Source organism: Protopterus annectens, chromosome 6.part0, assembly GCF_019279795.1.
Source record: "Protopterus annectens isolate FY-2018-M chromosome 6.part0, PAN1.0, whole genome shotgun sequence".
Taxonomy (NCBI): domain Eukaryota; kingdom Metazoa; phylum Chordata; order Ceratodontiformes; family Protopteridae; genus Protopterus; species Protopterus annectens.
This window is the reverse complement of record NC_056737.1, coordinates 988,980,304-989,004,961: the sequence shown is the minus strand read 5'-3', so window position 1 is coordinate 989,004,961 and position 24,658 is coordinate 988,980,304. Positions and strand designations below refer to the sequence as shown.

The 24,658-nt window shown below is 41.0% G+C and overlaps 1 protein-coding gene across 1 annotated transcript in view; it reads right to left on the bottom strand.

Moving 5' to 3' along the window:
• LTBP2 (latent transforming growth factor beta binding protein 2) overlaps nt 1–24,658 on the bottom strand; it is a 3,457,946-nt gene that overhangs the window by 1,341,828 nt on the left and 2,091,460 nt on the right. Inside the window, exon 10 of the mRNA XM_044074624.1 lies at nt 128–250. Coding sequence (XP_043930559.1) covers nt 128–250 — 123 coding nt within the window. The remainder of the gene's footprint in view (nt 1–127; nt 251–24,658) is intronic.

Below are 24,658 nucleotides of genomic sequence, written 5' to 3'. Positions count from 1 at the left end.
GACATTTGATGTTTTTGGCACTAAAAATGTGTCAAAACTCAAAGATGTGCTACTGCCATGTCCTGTTAACCTAAGCAGCATTGAAATGCTTGTCTTGTTATCTTTGCGCTCTTTGTAGGACACTTACAGACACAGTGGCTCATAGACGGATCCATCATATAGCCCATTTTGCACATACACCGATAACTTCCTCTTGTGTTTAAACAGTCTGTTTTCTTGCAAATTCCATGGATCAAGCATTCATTTATATCTGAGGAAAAAGAGATAAACATCTGAGGATGTCTGCAGTAAAATAAAATAAATAATTATTTATGAAACAGACACTAAAAGAAATACTGACAAAGACCTTAGCAAGCACAGAGATGTGTGTACAAAGTCATTTATAAACTTCCCTTTTTGAAGGCACCATGGGAGATATATACATTTTACAGAAGAAATAGGAATCTTTTATCCCAACAGCTCGATTACAACAAGTCTTCAATAATAATGCACACAGACTTACAACATCCATTCCACTATGTGCATTTCAGGGGTTTTAATGCACACTTTGAATAGTGAGTTTCAATTGCACCTTACAGTTTTGCAGTTACCAAAGATATGATTTTCTTTTCATCACTGGAAGTAAAACCATTTGACTTTACTTTGACTAGAAAAACTATCACTGCAAAATAGTGTTACCTCTCTACAGATGCCACACCGCACAGAAAATGGGGAAGGGGAACTGTAGTATGGAAAATCCACTCTTTCAGAAGTTTAAAACAGGAGATTTCTAAGTGCCTGTTTTTTGTTGGATACTTGTTTCTGTTGCTCCTGTACTGTGTAATACAGCCATGGAATCACGGTCACACAGCAGTGGAAAACAGTAGCACAAGTACATCTCTCAACGTTAATGTAGAATTGTGAAAATGCAGTACTCTGTGCAAATTGCAATCCCTGCACATTATGATGATTAAATAAAGAACCAAAGCTGTAAATATTTAATTACATGGTGTTAAGGAATACTGACCACAGATGAAACATTGTAACTTGCTACATTCAGTGCCTTACAGTTCTGACAAAGGGCTGCGACTCCTTGTCTAGTGTCATAAACAGAAATGATACATTTTCATCAGTGCAATGTTAAACAAGGGACTGACAGGTCATCCTTTGCTTTAGCACAATGCAGCAGAGCAACAGTTTTGGACTACTTCAGTATAGATGAATCTCCAAAATGGACAGACCCCTTCACAAACCAAGCAAAGTCCAGAAGTAATCCAAAGGAAAACCAAGTATTCGGCTATAAAATGCTCCACTGTTGTAAGATAAAAAGCACAATCCAGTTGTAAAAACCTACTACACTTTATTTCTGTTAAGTGATTTTCGTCTCGCTTATAGTGAGACTTCTTCAGACCACATACAGTTACATCACACTGTGGTATAAAACCTATTCCACTCTCAATACCACAGTGTGATGTAACTGTATGTGGTCTGAAGAAGTCTCGCTATAAGCGAGATGAAAAGTGCTTAACAGAAATAAAGTGTAGTAGGTTTTTACAACTGGATTGTGCTTTTTATTTTACAACAGTAGAACATTTTATAGCTGGAATACTTGGTTTTCCTTTGGATTACTTCTGGACTGTGCCTAGTTTGTGAAGAGGTCTGTCCGTTTTGGAGATTCGCATGTATTTACTTGTTGCCGTTACTTCAGTATAGATGTTTACACTTGGTTTTGCTGAAATTCAACAGCGTCGCCATCCCATAATGAAACAGCTTATCCATGCTGGATGGACTGACTCAAGAACCATTACACTACAATAAAGTGTGCAGCTCACAACAATAGAGAGTGGGACACTGAAACCTGCTTATGACAGCATTATGCAACACACTTCACCTCACTTAACAGTTTGACATACAAGTTTTACAAAATGCAAATACATTGCTTTTCTTTAAGTATCGGTAGTGAGAGTTAAATACTTGTAATTTCTGGTGAAGCCACAGTCCGACAGTGTAGTGCTCTTAAACTCTTTAGATCTTTCTTGATCCATCCATCTATCCACAACTCCTTTTTCCTATTTTCCACATGGGGATGGGGTACATACCTCTCAACCTCTTAGAGCAAGAAATCTGGACAAAGGCCCAAAAACAGTGACATTTTTTAAATATTGCTCTTACAAACATAGAAATTTGATAGAATAGATGGTTTTGTATTAGAATGAATTTTCTGAAGGATATGAAGTCTGAAACTCAAATGTCTGTCATTATATTCTAATTACAGTCTTTAATGATTTACCATTAATTTACCACAATTTTATGAAAAATGGACCAAAAAATATGAGGCCAAAATTTGGACATTCTGTGAAAATCTGTACAGTTGAGAGGTATGATGGGATGTCTCTTCAATGGTGACAATCACCTAGGGCCAAGGTTCATACTACTGGGTAGCTAGCCCTAATGATGTTAAAGACAGAGGAGCATGTAAATGTTTTTATCATCCCCACAACTTGTGACACCCAACCTCTGCATAGTTAGACTTTCCCACAACATTGTTACACCTTCACTTTATAACACCTAACATTCATGATTATGTCATTAACAGTATGAAGTCAGATATGCACGATTTCTCATATCTAACATTGTTTAATACATTCTACCTATTTATTGTATTTATTGTATCGATATTTTTGTTTCTATATACCCCAGGCAGTGAGTGAAATGGGTCTGAATGTATCAGTTCACTATCCTGGTTAATAAAAAATGAATACTCTTCTGACAATGCAGTAATTAAAAAGAAAGCTGCTCACCGCTGAATGAATGTCCCTCCATCCCTCTGAACAGCAAAGTTGCTGCTCACGGAATACTTTACTGTAAACATAAATAAACACAACCCCTGACTGCTTATTTTGAAAGTGAAGACATATGTTACCATTGATGTCCTTTTAAACAGCAGGCTGTAAATAATTCATTCTGAATATAAAGAATACGTTGTTCCTACCTGTATGATATCTGCCAGATCGTGCTGTCGTATAAGTCTAAACATCAACACCTTGGCAATTCTAAAACATGAATCAAGCACTTGCATCATGAATAAGTCTGCACTGACATTAATGACTCAGGTATAACTAAGATGCCGTTACCAAGCTTCACCCTATATTGCAGTAGAAAAAAAGACATATATATGTATCTCAGTCCTCAGTGGGATGAATACTGTAACACAATTTAGCTCCACAGCAATCAGGTTTCTTAGATTTTAAAACAGTTTTCCAACCTTATAAAGCTTACAGTACCTGATGTATATATTTGCAAATGCAGTTATTTACTGTTCATTATGTTCTTTATAAATTCCAGGCAAAATCCATGCTACAGAACTACAGGAAGGGCCCCTTCTCATTGCTACTGTTCTGATGCTGATGGACTTGCATGTTGTCATGGTGATGGGCATGCGTGTTGTCATGGTGACCAACATGCATGCCCCTCTACTTACACTGTTTTTGTTAACTTCATCCACACTCAAAATCATGTAACTATTACATACCTTTTTACTATCTTGCTTTCACTTACTTTACATCTGTATATCATGCCAAAGCACGCATTAGGTATCTGACTCTTGCATAAAATGTACTTACATTACTCCATGTGTTATCTTTACTGTACTACTCCTTATATGCAACTACTACCAGGCATAACTGTTTTTAGTGCTTAGCACCAGGGCTATATTTATAATAGGTCTGTATTTCAACCTTAGACCATCACCTTACTAACAAGTCATGAATAGTAAAAAATGACTTCTGTTCAATAAATATGCATTTTTGCCAAAATGTACCTTATCAACAGTGTGACTTTTGATTGTTCTGCTAGAGTATTACCTATTGTTCTAAATTCAGTAGCGCCTAATTTACATTTTTGTAAAACAGAGAAATCTTGTTTTCAGACATTAAAAAATGTCATTTATTTAATGTCTTATTTAATAGTAATTATAATATAAGGCACATTGAATGAGAGATATTCAGACATAATCTTTCAGTCAAGGCAGAAATCAACTTCCTCTAGCTGTGTTTCTAGGTTTTCTAGGTTCAGTTGTCCAGACCCTCCCCTGCAAATTTTTCAGGTCTTTACTGAGGATCCATTCAAAGGTAAATTTAGCTGTAAAGAATCATCAGAATAATTGGAGGAGGCGTAGTTTACAACCCTCATCAACAGGGTCACTTTATAATACCTGCACAAGATAGTCACTCTATTAAAAATGTTCTTGTCAAACAATTTATTTGCAAAGTAAGCCTGTACTGTGAAAATTCTGTACAGAAGTAATTCTATAACTTGTTTAGACATGTGCATTATTGCCCCAGGACATTCAGGTGTATAACGCACAAATATGCTTTTGGCACTAGGTCAGCTGTTTAGTTACATATGCACTTTACCATGTCACTTAGATTTATCCTTCTTTCATGTTCAAGGCTGCTCAGAAATTAAAGCTACATTCAGCAGCTGAAATGGATTTGTTAATCTTCTACATTACTAATTATTATTTAGTATTAATTATTATTATAACTATTAATGTAATCATTTGTTTATTGATACATTCACTTTGGTTTCAGTGAAGACAAATACAGACACCCAGAATGTGACATGAGTTATTGTACTCCTCTCCTGTACCATGCAAAGTGGGTGTAAATTGTAGGAAACCTTTTGGCACAGGTCTTATTGTGTTGTGTGGATTGAAATTAAGTGGATTATTTGTTCTCTATCACTACATAATTCACAGACTGTAGCCAAGCAGTGTGACATCAGGCAATAAATGCTGCATGACTGATAACTTTGATTACCATGTGTCTGTGAATGTTTCAAGACTGTGCCTTTACACCAGTTGTGCTGATGTTACCTACGCAACTGTTACTATACCTCTAACGCTATGCCTGGAAACATTAACCAGAAAAAAAACTAATGTGATATTTCCATGCCATACAGACTTCAATGACAATCTTGCTTGTTGCATAAATAACATTTTTGTAAATAGATATAGAAAGATATTTCATATATATATTTATATATATATATATATATATATATATATATATTTATATATATATATATATATATAAAACTTGTCTCAGGAAAATACTGGTAATCTTTCCTCAAAGAGTAGTTGAAACCCAGAAAATCATAATACTGTATGTCCCAGGGCTGTGTGTGGCATCTCTGAAAAAGCAGATTGCTTAAGTCTGTTTACAGCAATATCACATCCCAATACAGCCCAGCACTTACATATGACCGAGTATACTAATACAAAATATCATCTGGGGAAAAATTAATTCATGCTTAACCTCCACACCATTTGAGTTTATGATGTTTAACTCCAAAGTCACCTCTATCATTGGAAAAATGGCATGGCAACTCCTGGGCTTTCTTAAAAGCAATCACAATTTGCTGTATACTCACCTCACAACATACACAAACAATGCCACACACACACTGTCCTTCTTAAAACATATCTGCATCCTAATATGGTTTACACAAGATATGTATACATTAGGATTCATGCCATTCCTGTTACAAAAAAGGGGGCTCACAATATTATCATATGTTCAAATGTAACTTTTCTAGCTGTAGAATTTTTTCTAGGATAAAACTTCTATTTTTTTTCTAGAAAATATAATATTGATTTGTTTAGCTGTATAAAAAGTACAGTTGTGTACACTTACCATAAATGTAAATGTTTGAGTGCATTCACTGTTGCAGTCATCACACGTGGGTTATCTGCCTGCAGGTAGCCCTCATTTGGCCCGAATACCAGAGACATAGTATTTCTGCGTCAGTTGCTGTTGCTCCAGGACTGATGTCAGGTCGTCAGGGGTATAAAAACAGGCAGCCAATGCCATTAAATCAGTTTTTCTTGCCCCAAATGTCAGGACCCCTCCAAATAGGGAGCTAAGTTATGGTGGGAAAACACCACCAGTAAAAAGTAAATACCAATAGCCCGGAAAGGGATGAGTAATAAACATGGAGAGGAGAGAGAGACAGAGAGATAAGAGGGCTGGAGGGTGGGAAACCAGGACTTTAACAGTGAATACACTCGAACATCTACATTTATGGCAAGTGTACACAACTGTACTATGTTCTTCGTGTTTCACTGTTGCAGTCACCACACTTGGGTTGATTCCCAAAGATGAATAAAGGGTGGAGTCAGTCAAGAAGAGTTGGGGCTGGCTAGTATGCCCTGCAGGACTGCTGTTGCAAAACCCGCCCTGGATTTGGAAAAGATAGGCAGGTGGTAATGCTTGGTGAAGGTGTGTACAGAACTCCTGTTAGCAGCTTCCAGAATGTCCCTGATAGGGACTCCCCTGAGGAATGCTGTAGAGGTAGAAGTTGCCCTAGTGGAATGTGTTCTGACCCCCCGAGGGGTTGGTTTCCCATGGTGTTTGTAGCAGAAATGGATACAGTGTGCTATCCATTTGGAAATTGTTTGTTTTGAAATGGCCCTGCCCTTTGCCCCTGGTACAAAACTGACTAGTAATTGGTCAGACTTCCTGAAGGGCTTAGTCCTGTCAAGGTAGAATCTGAGCTGTCTGCGCACATCCAAGGAGTGCAGGATCCTTTCCCCTTTATTTTGAGGATTATGGAAGAAAGTTGGCAAATGGATAGATTGGTTGAGAGCCACACTGGACACAACTTTAGGCATAAAGGAAGGGTTAGTCCTGAAGGAGACCCTGTCAGCATGAAAAATAATGAAGGGTTCCACAGCCATAAGTGCTTGTAGCTCAGACACTCTTCTAGCTGAAGTGATGGCCAGAAGCAAGGCTGTTTTCCAAGAGAAGAATTTTAACTCTGCCGATGCTGCAGACTCAAAGGGGGGTAGCGTGAGCTTTTCCAGTACAAAGTTAAGGTCCCAAGCAGGGGTGGGTGCTCTCCTTGGTGGCCTTAAGTAGTTTGCCCCTCTCAGGAACTGTTTGATGAGAGGGAGAGAGAAGAGAGGTGGGTCAGCGTTGTAATGAGCCAAGATGGCAGAGGCATGGATCTTAATGGAGGAGAAGGACAGGCCTCTGTGGAGTAGATCTGCTAGGTAATCCAGGATTAGAGGTAAGGATGGCAGTGCTGTGTCCTCTCCTTTAGATTAAATCCAAGAACAATATCTTTTCCACTTATTAGCATTTCCTTGTACTGGGTCATCTGGCTTCAAGAATGAAGTCCAGCACCTGCTTGCTTAGGCTGGTTACTGGGGGAGAATTCAAGGAATAAGCCAGGCTGCAAGATTCAGCATTTGCAGCTGCAGATGCAAGATCTGTTTCCCCTGCTGAGTGAGGAGGATTGGGATCTAGGGTAGGTGCCAGGGTGGCACCGGTGACAGGCTGTGCAGTAGTGGGTACAAGTGCTGGCATTGCCAGTCTGGGTCAATCAGGTTTGCCCTTGGTCTGTCCTGTCTTAGCTTGAGTAATATTTTTGAGAGAAAAGGCAGAGGGGGGAAAGCATAGATTGAGAAGTTTTTCCACTGGAAGGATAGGGCATTGCTTAGATCTTTGCATACCCTGAGACTATAATCTGGGGGGGGTATGTTTCCCCTGGATCTAGTTTGAGATGGCCTTGAGGGGGCTGGAAAGGACCAATGTTTCGAGGGGCAATGCCTTCTGAATCTAGAAGGCTGCACTTGTAAAAAATCTTTGTCTGCATAGATTTAGCTTTTTCTTCCATCTTTTTTAGAACCACTTCTGCTTTGGTGCCAAACAGATTGTCCTTATTCAAAGGAGTGTCTAGTAATTTTGATTTGACACAGTCTGGCAAGGTCTGTTCCTTAAGCCAAGCATGTCTTCTCAGTACAGAACCAGTGACTGCTGCCCTGCAAGATGTTTCTAGGGCATCAAAGCCACATTGCAAAGTATGCTTGCTGACCTGGCTTGCAGAATGCATAAGCTCTTGTAACTCTTTATTTTCTGCACAGACTGTAAAGGTAGATCATTTTTGCTTAATAAGTTCCATAATATGTTGCTGGTATTTCAGCATGTGAAACTGGAAATTCAATGCCCTAATGGCGAGAGTTGCAGAGGCGTATACTTTTTTACCCCATCTGTCTAAAGCTATGGAATCCCTGTCCGAAGGAGTGGGATTCTTAGCTGTAGTTGCTTTTATATGTTTAGGCCCCTGTGAAATGACCTCAGGGTCAGCAGAAGGATTTTTGAAAAGAAATTTGTGAGAGTCAGGGACTCTGTAGTACCTGTCTGGTTTCCTTGGAGCAGGGGGTAAAGTATCAGGAGTAAAACTGAATTCCATAAAGACATCATCCACAACATCCAGAACTGGAGGTATTGCTAAAGTTCTATGCTGTAGCAAATCTAAAAATTCTCTGAGTCTCTTTTTGGACTGAGGATAGTCTTGGCATTCCCAGTGGAAATGCTCTCTTAAAGTATGCAGGGTTTCACCAAAAGAAAAATCCTCTGGAGGGGAAGCAGAGGGAATGAATTCCTCTGCATCTGAATCCTCATAAGAAGATAAACGCATGTCTTCATATTCAGAAACCTCAGAGTCATCGGACTCTTGGTCTGTTAGAGTTGCTGTGGACAGGTCTCTTTTTCTCTTAGCAGGGGAAGGTTGGCTTCCCCCAATCAGCATAATCAGGTCTTCTGCCATTTTAAGTATTTGATGTTATGGCAAGGAAGCAGGTGCTTGATCTTGGGTCTTTTTTTTTTTTAGGTGTAGCTTGTACTCTTGGCCTTAGAAACTTGGTAGTTTTAGTCAGAACTGAAGACGTGAAAGAAGTCATTGGTTTGTGTCAAATATCGGTAGTGCGAAGAAATTCCTCAGAAGCTGGTGCCTGCACAGCGGCTCCAGATCCATCCAAGGTAGAGACATCTGCAGGTTCCGTAGTCAAAGAAGAGTCTCGCGGCATACCGGCCTCCGAACGGGTCTTGGTAGTGCCCTGCGAATACATTGAAGTGGGCACCAGGGGCTGCGAAAGTGCCTCACTGAGTACCAGCGAACTGGTGACTAGCTTAATGGAAGCATCATTGGCAGTTTTGGATCTGTACAGTCTGTCTCTGTCTTTATCCTTATGTTTTTTCAGAAGATCGGTAGTTGGATGGCTTACTGAAGCCATTTCAGAATACAGAGATTGGGAGCGAAAGTATTTAGCGACAATAAGGGCCAAACAATGAATAGTTCGGGCATTGAACAAAGCACAAAACCAACAGCGAGGTATGTCGTGGTCTGGGCCTAAACAGTGATGCAGTAAGAATGGAAATCTTGGTGTGGTATTTGCTTTCCACAGGCGAGATAATTGTTAACTTTTTCTGACATCGGTTAGAGCAAGATAAAAGGATCCCCAACAGGGTACTTAGCTTTTGAAGACTTCATGATGATTCAATTCAGAAACGAAAACTCAGGTAGCGGCCTACCAGCACTCATGCAAACTGCTTCTGCTTCGGGCTCCTCGGCAAGAAAGACTGACGTAATGGTGTCAGCTGCCTGTTTTTATACCCCTGACGACCTGACGTCAGTCCTGGAGCAACAGCAACTGATGCAGAAAAACTAAATCTCTGGTATTCGGTCCGACTGAGGGCTACCTGCAGGCAGATAACCCAAGTGTAATGACTGCAGCAGCGAAACACAAAGAACACCTGAGCTCATGCATTAAATGCAGTCCTGTATCTGTAGGGGCTGCAAGAGAAGTTCACGGAACGATAACACCTCTACCAGCTGAATATACAGAGCACCCATTGGTTGCCTGTCTCTGACTTGTTAACATGCAGATCACCCATTTGATCTGTGTCTTTGACTTAATTATATGTAGAGAATCCAATGGCTCTTTGTCCCTGACTTGGTTTCATGCAGATTATAGATTGCCTACTCCACTGTAACTGCTGAACACAGGCAAAGCTTCTGGATATTAACAGCCTTTTGGACAGTTACGTGGTGTACAGTGATAAGAGATGGTGGTGCTGTCACTGTGAGCTATTATTAATGCCTACCTCAGATCATTATGCTGTGATGCTGATTGCTATAGCAGTGCTAGAATGAAAATCAAGCTATGCCAGAGTAAGACTCAGGAAGCAATATAATGTTTCTTGCTTGTTTCCTTAACTTTTGTTAGTGTTCATAAACTGATAAGTCACTACGAGTCTGTTATTGTGATCTGTAGGTGAGTTGTGGAACAATTTATTTTCATATGCATCACATGTATTAAGATTCATAGATTAGTACTAAGCCTAACCAAATATTTCATGTGAGGATCAAACTGTGCACCTTGTGCTTGTAAGGTAAACACCTTAACCATTACACCAGCCTCACTGAAGGTGAACTGACATAAGTTAACAGTTTTGATAGAGGTTGGGCAGGACACATTCTGGCACTTTAGCATCATGAAAATGTTAACTCTCTTATGTAATTTTCCAGGAAAGTTGATCTAAGATTAACATGACAGGCTGTTTTTTTTCTTTATTCTTCCATGTCTTTTGTCCTACAGTCTGAAGAGGTATTACAAGCACTGAAGACATACCTCAAAACAAACCTTTTGGGTTGTCAGCAGCTGGGAACAACTGCTCTATGCGGTATGGTCCTGCTTCAGCTACTAGTGCAGACCACTCGTGACACTCTGGGAATTACTGCTTTATGCACTACGGTCCTGCTACAGCTACTAGTGAAGACCACTCATGACACTCTATGCAGTATGGTCCTGCTTCAGCTACTAGTGCAGACCACTCATGACACTCTGGGAACTACTGCTCTATGCAGTATTTATTTAATTTACATTTGTTGACCGGTAGTGTCCGACTGGACGTAGGTCCATTTTCAGCGGAGGCCCGGGGAGAAAAGCTCCACAGTTAAAATATACAAACAGTAGTTACTTTGGATTTACATAGCAATTAACAATTTGATCAACATAGCAATTCACAATTACAAACATAGTTACAGATGAAGAACATAGTACATCAGTAGACAACTAGAATCTTTATCATCTGCGAAGTACATAACAGACATTAACAATTGTTACAATAAGTACAGTACGGTCCTGCTTCAGCTACTAGTGCAGACCAATCATGACACTCTGGGAACAACTGCTCTATGCAGTACGGTCCTGCTTTAGCTACTAGTGCAGACTGCTCATGACACTCTGGGAACTACTAGTCTATGCAGTACGGTCCTGCTACAGCTACTAGTGCAGACCGCTCATGACACTCTGGTCCTGCTTCAGCTACTAGTGGACACCGCTCATGACACTCTGGGAACTACTGCTCTATGCAGTACGGTCCTGCTTCAGCTACTAGTGCAGACCGCTCATGACACTCTGGTCCTGCTTCAGCTACTAGTGGACACCGCTCATGACACTCTGGCAACTACTGCTCTATGCAGTATGGTCCTGCTTCAGCTACTAGTGCAGACCGCTCATGACACTCTAGTCCTGCTTCAGCTACTAGTGGACACTGCTCATGACACTCTGGGAACTACTGCTCTATGCAGTATGGTCCTGCTACAGCTACTAGTGTAGACCACTCATGGCACTCTGGTCCTGCTTCAGCTACTACTGGACACCGCTCATGACACACTGGGAACTACTGCTCTATGCAGTACGGACCTGCTTCAGCTACTAGTGCAGACCGCTCATGAAACTCTGGTCCTGCTTCAGCTACTAGTGGACACCGCTCATGACACTCTGTGAACTACTGCTCTATGCAGTACGGTCCTGCTTCAGCTACTAGTGCAGACCACTCATGACACTCTGGGAACTACTGCTCTATGCAGTACGGTCCTGCTTCAGCTACTAGTGCAGACCTCTCATCACACTCTGGGAACTACTGCTCTATGCAGTACGGTCCTGCTTCAGCTACTAGTGCAGACCACTCATGACACACAAATCAGCTGTAAGTAGCCCAACAATTCATAAACCCTTTCATTTTTCACAGCTGGCAAAAGACACCAACTGTACCTCAGCCATTAACAGGCATGAGCCACACACCAAACAGCTGGCTTGGAATGCTGTGGACACTACTTCAGGAGCATATGTTCGAAACAGGGTGCTATGAAATGCACTACAGAATGTACCTGAAAACAGGTCTCGGTGTGTTAGACATTTCCTAGTCAGTGGTATAATATAAGTATAATGTTTGCAAAGAACATGATTGCAGTAAAGGTAAGAATGCAGTCCCATTGTTGCAAAAGCCTGGAATACAGTCACTCCAAATCAGTCCAACTTTGTGGGGCCACCATAGTATACTGGCAAACTCAATCACTACAAAGTGAGGGATACACTGAAAACTGCAATAGCTTCCCAGTGCCAACAAAGCTGGTCACAGTTTACTGCAGGAAATTCAATGTCCATAAAACCCTGTATCAGCAAAGCCCAAAAGGACTACAAATATAAGTTGTCAAATCTGCAAAAGCAGCTGAAGAAACCTGCAGAACGCAAGATGCTGCTGAAGTCTGTGAAGGCAGTACAGAAATAAACATCAATACATTGTTGCCTCACAGCAAGAGGTTCTCATGTTCGATTCTCGGCTGGAGTGCCTTCTGTGTGGAGTCTGCATGTCCTCCCCGCAGTCGAGTGGCCTCCAAAAGACATGCGTGAATGGGCATACCTTCGCTGAAGGTTGAGCGTTGGGCTGGCAGCTCAGCACCATAAAAATCGACTGCCAATCATTAGCGGACCAAAGTTCCACAGTGGCGACCCCTAACTGGGAAAAGCCGAAATGACAAACAAACCACAGTGTTTCACAACTGCATCTTCCAGTAAGTGCTGTCATCTCACTGTCTAGGTAAACTCAAACTAAATACTTAATGTTTAGAGTTCAAATATCTTTTCAGATAGTATTTCCAGATAACCTCTGCACATGAAGGAAACAAAATAATATTATGACTCTGGGGTGGTCATAATGTAGGCTACCGTAATATCTTACTAAAAGTAAAGTGGTTGAGACTCCCAACTGCCAAGTTCAGCTTGCTGAGCTCAACAATTGCTGCTTTCCACAGGAAATGACTGCCAGTAATGTTTTCTAAGTATGCATTGGGATGTGATTCCTTTTGGTTCTTTTTTAGTTTCTCCTTTTGCCTTTTTGCAATCTTTGTATGAACTTGGAGTTGGTACATATACTTTCAGCAGTCTGGGGGAGTACTGCAAGGGGGCCTGTTCTATGCAAAAAGCAATTTTTTTTTTCATCAAAGTGTGTTCCCAAAGAGCTGAACTCAGCATGCTGAGACCTCACTGAATTGAATGTCAAGAACTCATAGGTGAAGCTATGGCATAAAACCATTGCCTGCTTGTGTTCTGAAATCCTGTCTCTGAAAAAGCACGCAGTGGCTTTCTATAGCTCAGACACTAAGAGCACTAGGTACGTTCCTTGCATTGCCGTAATGAGAGGTTGTATACATTATGATTTGATTGGAGGGTCAACATTTCTGCAGTCTTGCAGGGGGTCAGGAAGAAAATGGAGGAAAAGGCATTTTTAAGCTTAAAATTCAAAAATCAATATTTTAAGAAATGAATATGATGAAATGAGACATTATTTTCAGGAAGCTGGAAGGAGAAGGTGCACAAATATTTCAGGAGATGAAGTGTTTGAGGCAGGCTACATGTGGGATGAGTTCAGACAGGAAAAGAACAAATAAAAATTAATCCAGTTATCATTATAAATGATCGGCAAACGATCAATTTCTTTTAACAAAGCAGAAAGTTAGGCATCTGTGCAAAATATGAAGCCCCTGCTATATCATAAAATTATTACAGTCTTTTCTGTGGAAACGCCCTGCACTAATATATTAAGGAATGACATTTGCATTCACTTTCACGACACTTTTGCAATATCTGCTACAAAGACATACCAAACTATAACACAGACAACACTGTCACTCATTCTGCAAAGTTACACAGAGGAAGTGATGGAACAAGTGACACTAATATATAAGGTCAACACTTGCTGCTTTTGAGGCTATATGTAAAGTTTGTGACTTAACTGTGTTTTACCGTACAAGCTATTTAACTGTGTTTTACCGTATAAGCTATTTAACTGTGTTTTACCGTATAAGCTATTTAAAATGAAGAGGAAGAGGTCTGTAGTTTGAATTAAATAATTTGCACTGAATATATGCATTGTGCTGAAACTTAATTAAAAGCAGCATACACTGACTCAGTGCTGAAAAATATCTTTACAGAGGCACGCAATTATAGCCTGGATGTTATTAGTGAATGGATTTTCTAAGCTTCTTAGGTATTTACAAGGGGGAAAACACTGGCAGAAAAATACACTGCTTTAATTATAATGACAATTCATCATCAATCTGAGATGCTTAAAATATCTACTTTTTTGTATTCAGAGAGGTATTCATTTATTTTTGTTCGGGCGTGACTGTAGCCATTTCACCAAGCTTTCTGCAACTGACAAAAAACTGCCAATGACTTACTTCTGGGGCTAGTTTCATGAGGCTCACAGCTTATTCCAGTTTGAGATCACACTGTGTCCCTAACTTTGGGATGGAAAAAATGAACTAAGGGGGTAATTATTATTACATCTGAGCTGTGGTGACTCTAGGATAAAAATAACTAGTAAAGGGCTCCAGGGACAATGTTCCCTCATGGATGACTTTAGGAAGAAAATTCACTTCATCAACAGGAAATGGTCAATGAAATGTTTCCAGTGTGTGCAAAACTCTACATCAGAAGTTGTTTTTCACAAATGTTTTTGGCAACCACTTGCTACTTGTACACATAAATGCTGGATACTTGCCAACGGTGAACCACCATTATAATAGCTTTTTTCCCCTTCCTCTCACAAGCTTGAGCTAGACTGACTAAAACACAAGTTTGGGTGTTAAGCCCTTCAGAGATTTACTACCAATAAAGTGTATGGTCCTCTGAGGCTTTCAAGGATTGACACTGGGCTTTCTGCTGTTCCTTTGCTGGGCAGACAACTTCCCTTTGGGGATAAGCCTTCTATTTTCTAAACATTGTGTTTTATCACTTTCCTATTCAGAAAAGATTTTTTTTAAAAGTTGAGTTTTGAGTTTTAATGGACTCTCATGCCAGTATATCATACTTTTAAAAGGGCATGCTGTTTTCTCCTTTCAGTTTAAAAGTTGTGTAAAATAACTGAAAACCATTTTTTGTAGAGAAATTGTGTCGGTTTTAATTTTGGGGGTCTGGCAAAGTGTTTAAAGTTTTTTTTATGGTTTACTATCAAAATGTTGATTGAAAAAAATGTTTCCAGTCACAACATCAAAGAAAAAGGCAAATGTGATGTGATGTCAAAGCTGCTGAATCTGAATGAATTCAGGAGATTCGACATTGCTGTCGAACAGACCATGTGTGACTTCCATACAGGAGCACATTTACATGAATCTCATATATTTTACACCACAGTTTTGCAGGGGCCCCCCCAACACACACACACACACACACACACACACACACACACACACACACACACACACACACACACACACACACACACATACACACACCCCTGCTAACTATACATTCCAACTCCAAGATTGCACTACAGTTAGGAAAGGGATGAATATCTGAAACCGCGCTGTACTGCGACCTCTGTGAAGGTTTTTGAGTGCATATCAGCAAATGCACAATAGCAGTCGCTGATAGTAATTTTGAACATAGAATGCTCGGCAAGATGGAAATTCAGACATCTGTCTTTCATTTTTCCATCTGCGGATTATCCACATTCGATATTTTGACAGTAAACTTTTTTCTGTATTATGCTGTGAAAAAGTGACCTTTAAAGACTTGCAGTATTTACTGGCATTTGCTGATTGTCTTTTCTGAAAAAGAGGCACCATTTTCGGCATGACCATGCAATAAACTACCGGTCCCATGATCAGTCCTTCATTCAGCCACAAAAAGAAGATGTTAACTAAATAGCCTTTGCTACCACAGGAGGCTAGTAATTTGATTCAGCTGAAGGTGGGCAACTCTGCTGTGGCCATTTATTGTATCTTAGACCACTCATTTTTTTTACTGCAGATCTCTCTGGTGTAGCAGTTACAGCCTCTATGGACCAGGAGTTAGCCACATCCTCTGCAGTATGTTGGAGTCCTCTCAGTGGCAAGGGACAGCCAGTCTTGTTAGTCCTGGGAGAGGAAACAGGGAAGGCTTCCCTGTTGTATCAGAATGCTGTGCCCATCCCTGGAGAAGCAGCGGCCACCATTAATAACACATTTGGCCCCATTTATCCTGCCAAAAAGAAACAGAAAACTAAGCAGGTATCTACTCCATCAAATATCCTTAGAAAGGAATAGTTTACTGGGTCTGACTCAAAGTTTAGTTAAAGCTGTTGATACTACCCGTAAAGAAATTTCTGGTAAAAGAAAGAAGGATCCCTGTTTTCCAGAAGAGATTCAAGATTCTGAATTGGAACAAAAATCTACCCAAGTAACAGGGACCTCCAAAGCAGAAACGCAAGCAACCTCCACCCCCCCAACACAACCCAAATGACACTTAGCCCTCAAACATAGTGTGCCACTCAACCATGGCCCATAAGGCATAACAACGTACCCAACACTCTAGTCACAGGTGACCCTATAGTCTGGCACACTGATGTTCCACTCACCAGGCTAAACAAGGAGAAAGTTACTGTCAGCTGCCTGTCAGGTGCCAGGATACTCCACATAATGCATGCACTCAGGTCACTCCACAACAAGTACAAGTATGACTCTGTCATTGACCATGTTGGTGTGAATGACCTGAGATGTACTTCCCTGGACTACATGAAAAGAGACATGGAGGAGCTCTCCGATCTTGTAGCCCAGGCAGCCATCACCCAGAATGATACCACAGTACAAGGACAAAATGATTGACTTCAACAATTGGCTAAGCTTCTGTTGTCATTCAAGGGGGATCCAGTATCTGTCTGCCTGGGATGGCATGATCAACAAACCATGATGCTTTGCCAGAGATGGCCTGCACCTGTCGCCCTTGGGATTCCGGATACTGGCTAAGGCTCTTGCCACCCCTATAGTGCATTTTTTAGGCAAGATTCAAATGACAAATTCACCACCGTAACATGTACAAGCAAGCAAAATCAGAGGGTAATGCTACTTAATGCTAGAAGTCTAAACCTCAAAATGCACTCACTCAAGGCACTCCTTAAAGTGGAGAACATCGACATCTGTGCAGTGACAGAGACCTGGTTAAAGGCTCCAGAGAGCACCCCTGCATTACCAGGCTATAATTTATACCACACCTTTCAGCCACCTAACCTGGACCGAAGCACTAAAGGCAGAGGCGTGTCCATATTCATTAAGGATATCCACACCTCCAGGCTAGTTACTCAGCATAATGCATCCGAGATTATCGAAGTGCAACTAACTCTGGGCAAGACCACAATCCATACTGAAGCTTGCTACAGATCCCCCACCATGACCTAGGATTTCCACTCTTCATTTCTTGATACACTGGAAAACATTAGGGTACAACCTAACACCCTAATAACGGGCGATTTCAACTACCCCACCATTAACTAGGAAAACTACTCATGTACCAACTCTTGTGCTCAATGTTTTCTGGAATTCATAAATTCCAATGCCTTGGATTAACTTATCCACACCCCCACCAGGGGCAGCAATATCCTATACCTGGTCATTACCAACATGGGCAACTGGTGTTCCACACCAGAGGTCATTTCCTTATTTGTCAGATCTGACCACAAGCAAATCACCCTACACATCCAAACCCCCCACCCCCCATTAGGGAAACCACCGTAAAAAATTTCTCCAAAGCCAACGTCACGCTTCTTAAGACAGAAGTGGCAAACTTCACGATACCCATGCTGACGGACAATAGAGGTACGACTGTTGAATCCTATACAATTGCACTTTATAAGCACTTACACGAGTGCATGGATCGTGCAATTCCTAACAGAACCAAGATGCTATCCTCCAAAAAAAGGAAGCCAATCTGGTGGTCCCCTGCCATAAACAAACTCTAATAACAGAAGAAAGAAACTGTTGCAAAAAAGAGTAAAATCCCATGACTCGAGGAACTCCGTGGTCAGCCTCAGTAAGAAGCTGAGATCCCTCATAAAATCCTCTAAAGCTAGTTACAAAAACAAAATCACCACTGATTCTAAAAACAACCACAAAGCATTCTTTAGCTATGTCAAGAATCTCAATGGCAACACTCAGATCTGCTCTGATTTACAGCACAATGGCACTAAATATACAGAACCAACTGATATTGCCAACATCCTGGCAGATAGGTTTAGTGCTAACTTTAGCCCCCTCTCTCATCCCTTAAAGGGCCCATCTCTATACCAGAAGAATGCAAAGTTCCTGTAATCATGGCTGCACAGGTAAAAAACACACTCTCCAAAGCCAAGAACATAGCATCCATGGGACCTAACAACATCCCAGGCTGCATTCTACATGAACTACAGAACGAACTGGCACCCCACCTAAGTACCATGTTCAGTCATAGCCTCACCTCAGGCTTTGTGACCACTGAATGGCACACAGCAATGGTTATCTCACTCCCCAAAAGGGGGAGACACCATGGACCCTGGAAACTAGCGCCCCATTAGCCTGACGAGCCTGGTCTGCAAGGCTATGGAATGTATCATCATGGAACTTATAAATAATGACATTGGTAATCTCCAAACTCTGGACCCTTCCCAGTTCGGGTTTGTAAAAGTCAGATCATGTCTCCTAAACCTGATAGACTTCTTTGAAGCAGTCACCAAAGCTGTAAATGTGGGTAAGGTGGTTCACATAGCCTATCTAGATCTCGCCAAGGCTTTCGACACCATCCCCCACTCTAGAATTATAGATAAACTCACTAAACTAGGTATAAATCCCTATGTCATAAGATGGGTTGCCAACTGGCTCACTGACAGAACTAAATCCAACTTCAGACAAGTGACAAGTGGAGTACCACAGGGTTCAGTCCTAGGTCCTCTCCTGTTTTGTATCTACTTTTCTGAAGTACAGGCTAACACAGAAGGTCTTTGGCTAACAAAGTTCGCAGATGACTGCAAACTAGGAGCCATAATCAAAAATCCTAATGATGTGGACATCCTACAAAAGGGCCTCACTGAGACAGATGCCTGGTGTCAAAGCCATGGCCTCAAGCTCAATGCCAAAATGTGCATTGTCATCCATTTTGGTAAAAACTCTGTACCCATGAACTACCACATAGGCGATAGTCTACTTAACACTGAAAGTGTGATAAGAGACAGTGGGGCACAGGTGGACAGTAGTCTCTCCTTTGATAATCACATTGCCACAGTAGTCAGGAAATCCTTCTACATGGCACACCTCATCATAAAAGGTTTCTCATCCAGGAAAAAAGAGGTCATTGTTCCCCTCTACTCATCACTCATTAAACCCATTATAGAGTACAATGTCCCTTTTGGCATGTACCTCACAAGACATCTACAACAACTGGAAATGCCACAGAAATACCTCACAAAGAGGATTACTGTCCTCAAAAAGATGCCCTATGCAGACCGTCTCAAACAGCTCTAGCTTTACTCTGTCACATATCACCTACTCAGAGGCGATCTCTGCCTAAAATACAAAGCTATGTCAAACTCAGAGCTGTTTGGACATGCTCCACTTAAAGAAATCCCAATCCCTCTGAGCTACACGCTCTAGGGACCTAAACCTTGTCACCACAATAAACAGAACATGCTGGAGGGACAGATTCTTGTCCCAGAGACTTTCCATACTCTGGAACAAACTTCCTATCTATATCTAACAAAGCTCCTCATTAGCACTCTTCAAGAAAAATGTTGATGATTGGATGGGAGATAGGAAATTCACTCCAGGGATCACTTCTGTGGCTCTGCTTGACAGGGGCACAGGAAAATAATTTTCTTGGGTGGCAAAAGCCAGGGTACCGTTTGGCTAGGCTTATATAGCCTAGTACCTACCTATGAACCTATATGAAGAAGCAGATAATGGGTTTGCTCCTCAAAATTCTGATTCAGACTCAGATGAGAGTTCAGTTCCTGATTCTCTCTGTGGGAGATTCTCTTTTTCTGAGACTATTTCTAAAATCTGTCAGTGTTTTCAGTGGGAGAACACTGAGGTTTCTCAGTCTCTCAGAAAATACTGTGAGTTGTTGCAGAAGGAATTTCCAGATCCTACACCCATTCCTCCTGTTCTGCTCGCTTTAGTGGAATTGTGCCTCCAGTGTTCCTGACGGTCAGCCACCTGTCCCTAAAAAGGCAGATAGGATGTATAAAGTCTCTCAGTCTTTTAACTTTTTATATACTACTTCCAAACCTGACCCTTCAGCTAAAGCTTTAATTGATCCCACTCCTGCTAAACACTTAGTTAATTTCAGTCCAACTCCTTTACATAAAGATAGGAAAATTATTGATAAGTATGGGGAAAAAGTATATACTTCTGCAACTTTTATTTTCAGAATTTTGAATCATCAGGCTTATATGTTAAAGTTTGGTTTGACTAATTGTGAAAGTATGAGGAATGTTTTATGCACAATTTCTTCTTTTGAGGAAAAACTTGCTATAAACAACTTAGTTTCTTCTATTGCACAGGTCAGTACGTATTGTTTAGAGAATTTGTGTGTGTATGACTGTTGATATTTATTCTGAGGCCTTAGCAACTTGTACTGTTTGAGGAGGTTTGGCTGGATGCATTCTTAGAATCTCCCAGATGATGTTAAAATGAGATTTTAAATTCTACTTTGGCTAGAGATTTACCTTTTCACCTCTGTGCTGCAGAGGTGATCAAAAAGTGTGATGAAAGGGGTAAGCAGATCAAGGAAATCTGTAATATTTTTCCGTCTTCCTTTTCCAAATGTTCTAAGGGATTCTCTAACTTCTCAACCAGTTTTGTCATAAAGCAGAAATACAGGTAAACAGAAGTTTAAAAAGAAATGACAAAGGGGTTGCTGGAGCTCCCAAAACCAAGGACAGTTCAACAAGTCTGGAGGACTGCTCAAGAGACATTGTGACACCCTCCTACCCTGGCCCCTTCTTTCTGCCAGAAAGTCTAGATTTTCATTTTTCTCACTGGGAACAGATAGCTTCAAACAAATGGGTTCTGAAGAACATTCATCAAGGTTACAGACGGTAGTGGGAAGAGTGACTCCTTTGCAGAGGGTCATTCCTTATCCTTCAGATCAGGCTCTTTTGTTTCCACCAGTTCTTCATCACATGTTGTCCCAAGGCGTGATAGAACCAGCTGCTCCTTCCCAGGTGAGGAAGGTTAGCGCCAAAGAAAGAAAATGCTTGGCCATCAGTTCTGGATCTTTCTTTCCTAAACCCATTTATGATAGTGCCCAAAGTCAGTATGATGTCACTTTACAGCCTGTTACCTCTTCCTCATCTTTCCTGTTTCCTGGTAACACTAGACGTCAAAGATGCTTATTATCACAACTGTATCCATCCAGACTTCAGACATTTTTTAAGGGCTGTATGTCTGACTCACATTATCAGTTCTCTGCCTTACTCTTTGGACTATCCAATGCACGAAGAGCGTTCACAAACTTTCCAGCTCTGGTGATATCTCATTCTAGGCTACAGGATATCTACATTTTTCCATATTTAGATGACTTGCTTATTTTTTCAGAGTCTTTTTCAGTGTGCCAGGAATCTATCTGTCTTTGATGAGAAATTTCTTACATAAGCTGAGATTCCAAGAAAGCACTCAAAAGTCTTTCTTGACTCCTTCACAGAAGACTGTGTTCCTGGGATGTCAACTAGGCACCTTAGCTGAAAGAGCTTTTCTTCTTTCACAAAAAAATAGATCTATATCTATATCTATATCTATTTCTAAGGTTTTCCCCTCAAACTTTAGTCACTGTGAGGGAACTTCTCAGGATTTTGGGTTCCTTGGCTTCTGTAACTCTCATGATATCCCTGGCAAGACTACAGATGAGAAAGATATAGTGGTATTTGAAGTCTCTTTGGTCCCAGCACCAACACCCTTTGTCTTTTCAAATCCAAGTGGTGGGGTCTGCCAGAATTGAAATAATTTGATGGAGACAACTGATATCCTTAAATCTACGTCTCCCCTTCTCCCTCCCTGTTCCAAAGCTGTCAGTCACCACATATGCCTTGGACTTTGCCTGGGGAACAGTTTTCAAAGGGATAAAAGTGCAGGGTGTCTAAGATACCAGGGACAGATGCAAGCACATAAATATCAAAGAGATGCTTACTTAAGCTGGGTGTTCAACTGTCTGAATCATCTTTGGTCTCTGGGATCTCTTCAAGTTGTTTCAGACAATATCACTGTCAAATGGTACATCAACAAGCTGGGAGAACCAGGTTGTACCCCCTTTGCATACTAGTCATGCTTGGGATAGCGCTTCACAGCACAGCCTCACTCTACAGGCATCCTGCATTATATCAGAGCAAAACTGTTGGGCAAACCAGCTAAGCGGCACCAGGGCAGAGCTCCACAAATGGAAACTAGATCAGTGGGGTCTTCCATGCCTTGATCCATCTGTAAGGAGTTCCTCAAGTAGACTGCTTTGCCTCCTCTGTGAATAATGGACTGGCAAGGTTCTATTATAGGACTCCATGCAAGAAGGCCTGTATGACCAATACCTTTTCGTTTCCTTGTACAAGAATGTTCTGGTATGGTTTTCCACCCTTTACACTTATATTGAGGTTACTTCTGAAGATTCAAAAGAAATACCCCAGGTTCATTGTGGTGACTCCCTTCTGGCTTAGTTGACTATGGCTCTTCATTCTTTTGGAAATAGCCAGGGGCAATTATCACAAACATCATCAGAAGCTGCATCTACTCTCACAAGAACAGGAGTGTTTGATACACCTTGACAGCAATCAACTTCAATTCACTGCCTGGATGACAGAGTCTTAATTCATTTTTGGAACCTGTTTACCAAGGATATGCAGCAGGTACTAACTTGAGGTCAGAAAACCTGCTACTAGAAAATCATATATAAGCAAATGGCAAAGGTTTTCTAGTTGGTGTCAACAACATAACCAGAACCCATTCAGGGCTAGTTGTTCTTTGGAGTTACAATATTTCTGGGATTTACTATCATAAGGGCTTTCTTGTTCTTCTGTTAAGATTCATTTATTGGCCATTTTAGCATGTCTGCCCATGGATTTTCTTTCAATGAAGTCTCATATCAAAACAGATGATGCAGTTGTGCAGCGGTAGCGCTGTCGCCTAACAGCAAGAAGTTCTCTGGTTTGATTCTTGACTGGAGTGCCTTCTGTATGGAGTCTGCATGTCCTCCCTGTGCTCGTGTGGGTTTCTTCTGGGTGCTCCAGTTTCCTCTCACATTCAAAGACATACATTTGGAGTGTTTCTTCCTGGGTCTCTGCTGAAAATTGGCTGCATTCCAAGTCAGACTTTCCCGATTAACAAATGTAAAACAAAATAAAATAAATGTTTTGGAAAGAGGTTTTGAACAAGAAGCCTCCAAGTAAACTGGTGGCCCCTCCCTGGAATCTTAATTTTGTATTAAAAAAGCTAACACTTGGTTCTTTTCAACTAGTTAACCTGGATGACTTGAGGTTCTTACCATGGAAAACAGCTTTACTGATCACTCTGACCTCTGCAAGAAGAGTGCCTGAGTAGAAAGCTCTTATGGTGCGTCACCCCTATCTCATTTTCCTCATAGATGGAGTTTCTTTGAGAACTAATCCTTCCATTATGCCTAAATTGGTATCCAAGTTTACTTTAAGCCAGACTGTCCGTCTCCTCATTTTCTTTGCTGAACCCAAAAATGAGGGAGAAAGGATACCACATACCTTAGATGTTCACAGACAACTTACGTACTGTCTTGACAGAACTAAATCTTTCAGATCTTCAGATCAATTGTTCATTTCTTGTGGAGTTAAGAGGAAGAGGTAACCTGTGTCAAAACACACAGTTTCCAAATGGTTGTCAAGGCCACTACCTTTTGTTATGCTCACCATAACAAAACTATTCCAGGCAGATTCAAGGCCCGCCGAACCAGGCCTTGGCTTCATCTATGCCTTTTTGGAAAGATATGGATTCTAGAAGTATTCTAGAAGCTGCAGCTTTGTTCTCTGTACGTACTTTTACAGAGTACTACAAGGTTGATTTCTTGTCTGGGTCCACATCAGGCTTTGCTAGAACCATTTTTCAGGGGCTGCTCGGGTCTTCTCTTACTTCTTCCCAAATGTGCCTTCTTGTGCACCCCCCAACCTTTTGAAGGAGTACACCAACTTGTACTCTGTAGACTTCCAATGTGTTAATTAAAACTCTGTAGCTACCGTACTCTCTCAAGACTGTACATAATAAGCTGAAGTAGGCTTCTTCATATGGCTTTGGGTGAAGACTGTAAACAGTTTTGTTCCCTTCCTCAGTACTACTTCTGTCCTCTATCCAGGAAAAAGAGAGGTCTCCAGAGATGCAGATATTACTTGAGACTGATTCTTACCAGCTGACAACATATAAGGATACCAGGGGTTCTTGGATTCAACAGAAGCACATGTACGTCACCTGCCTGCCTTCTCTACTCACTCTTCTTTATAAAACCTGACATTAATAGCACAAAGATCCTTTTTTCTTCTTCTGTTACTCTTACTATTTCTTCACTGAATACTATTTTTGCTGTATAACACCATTAACGTGTCATTTTGTATTTTTTTCCTTGGTATTTAAGCTGCCTTTTTTAAGAACATTCCTCTAAGTGTTGACAATTTCCTTTTTATTCTTCATAGATCTCATACATCGACTTGCTGCATGCATCTATGTATTCAGAAGCAGCTTAACAACATCTAGCAGC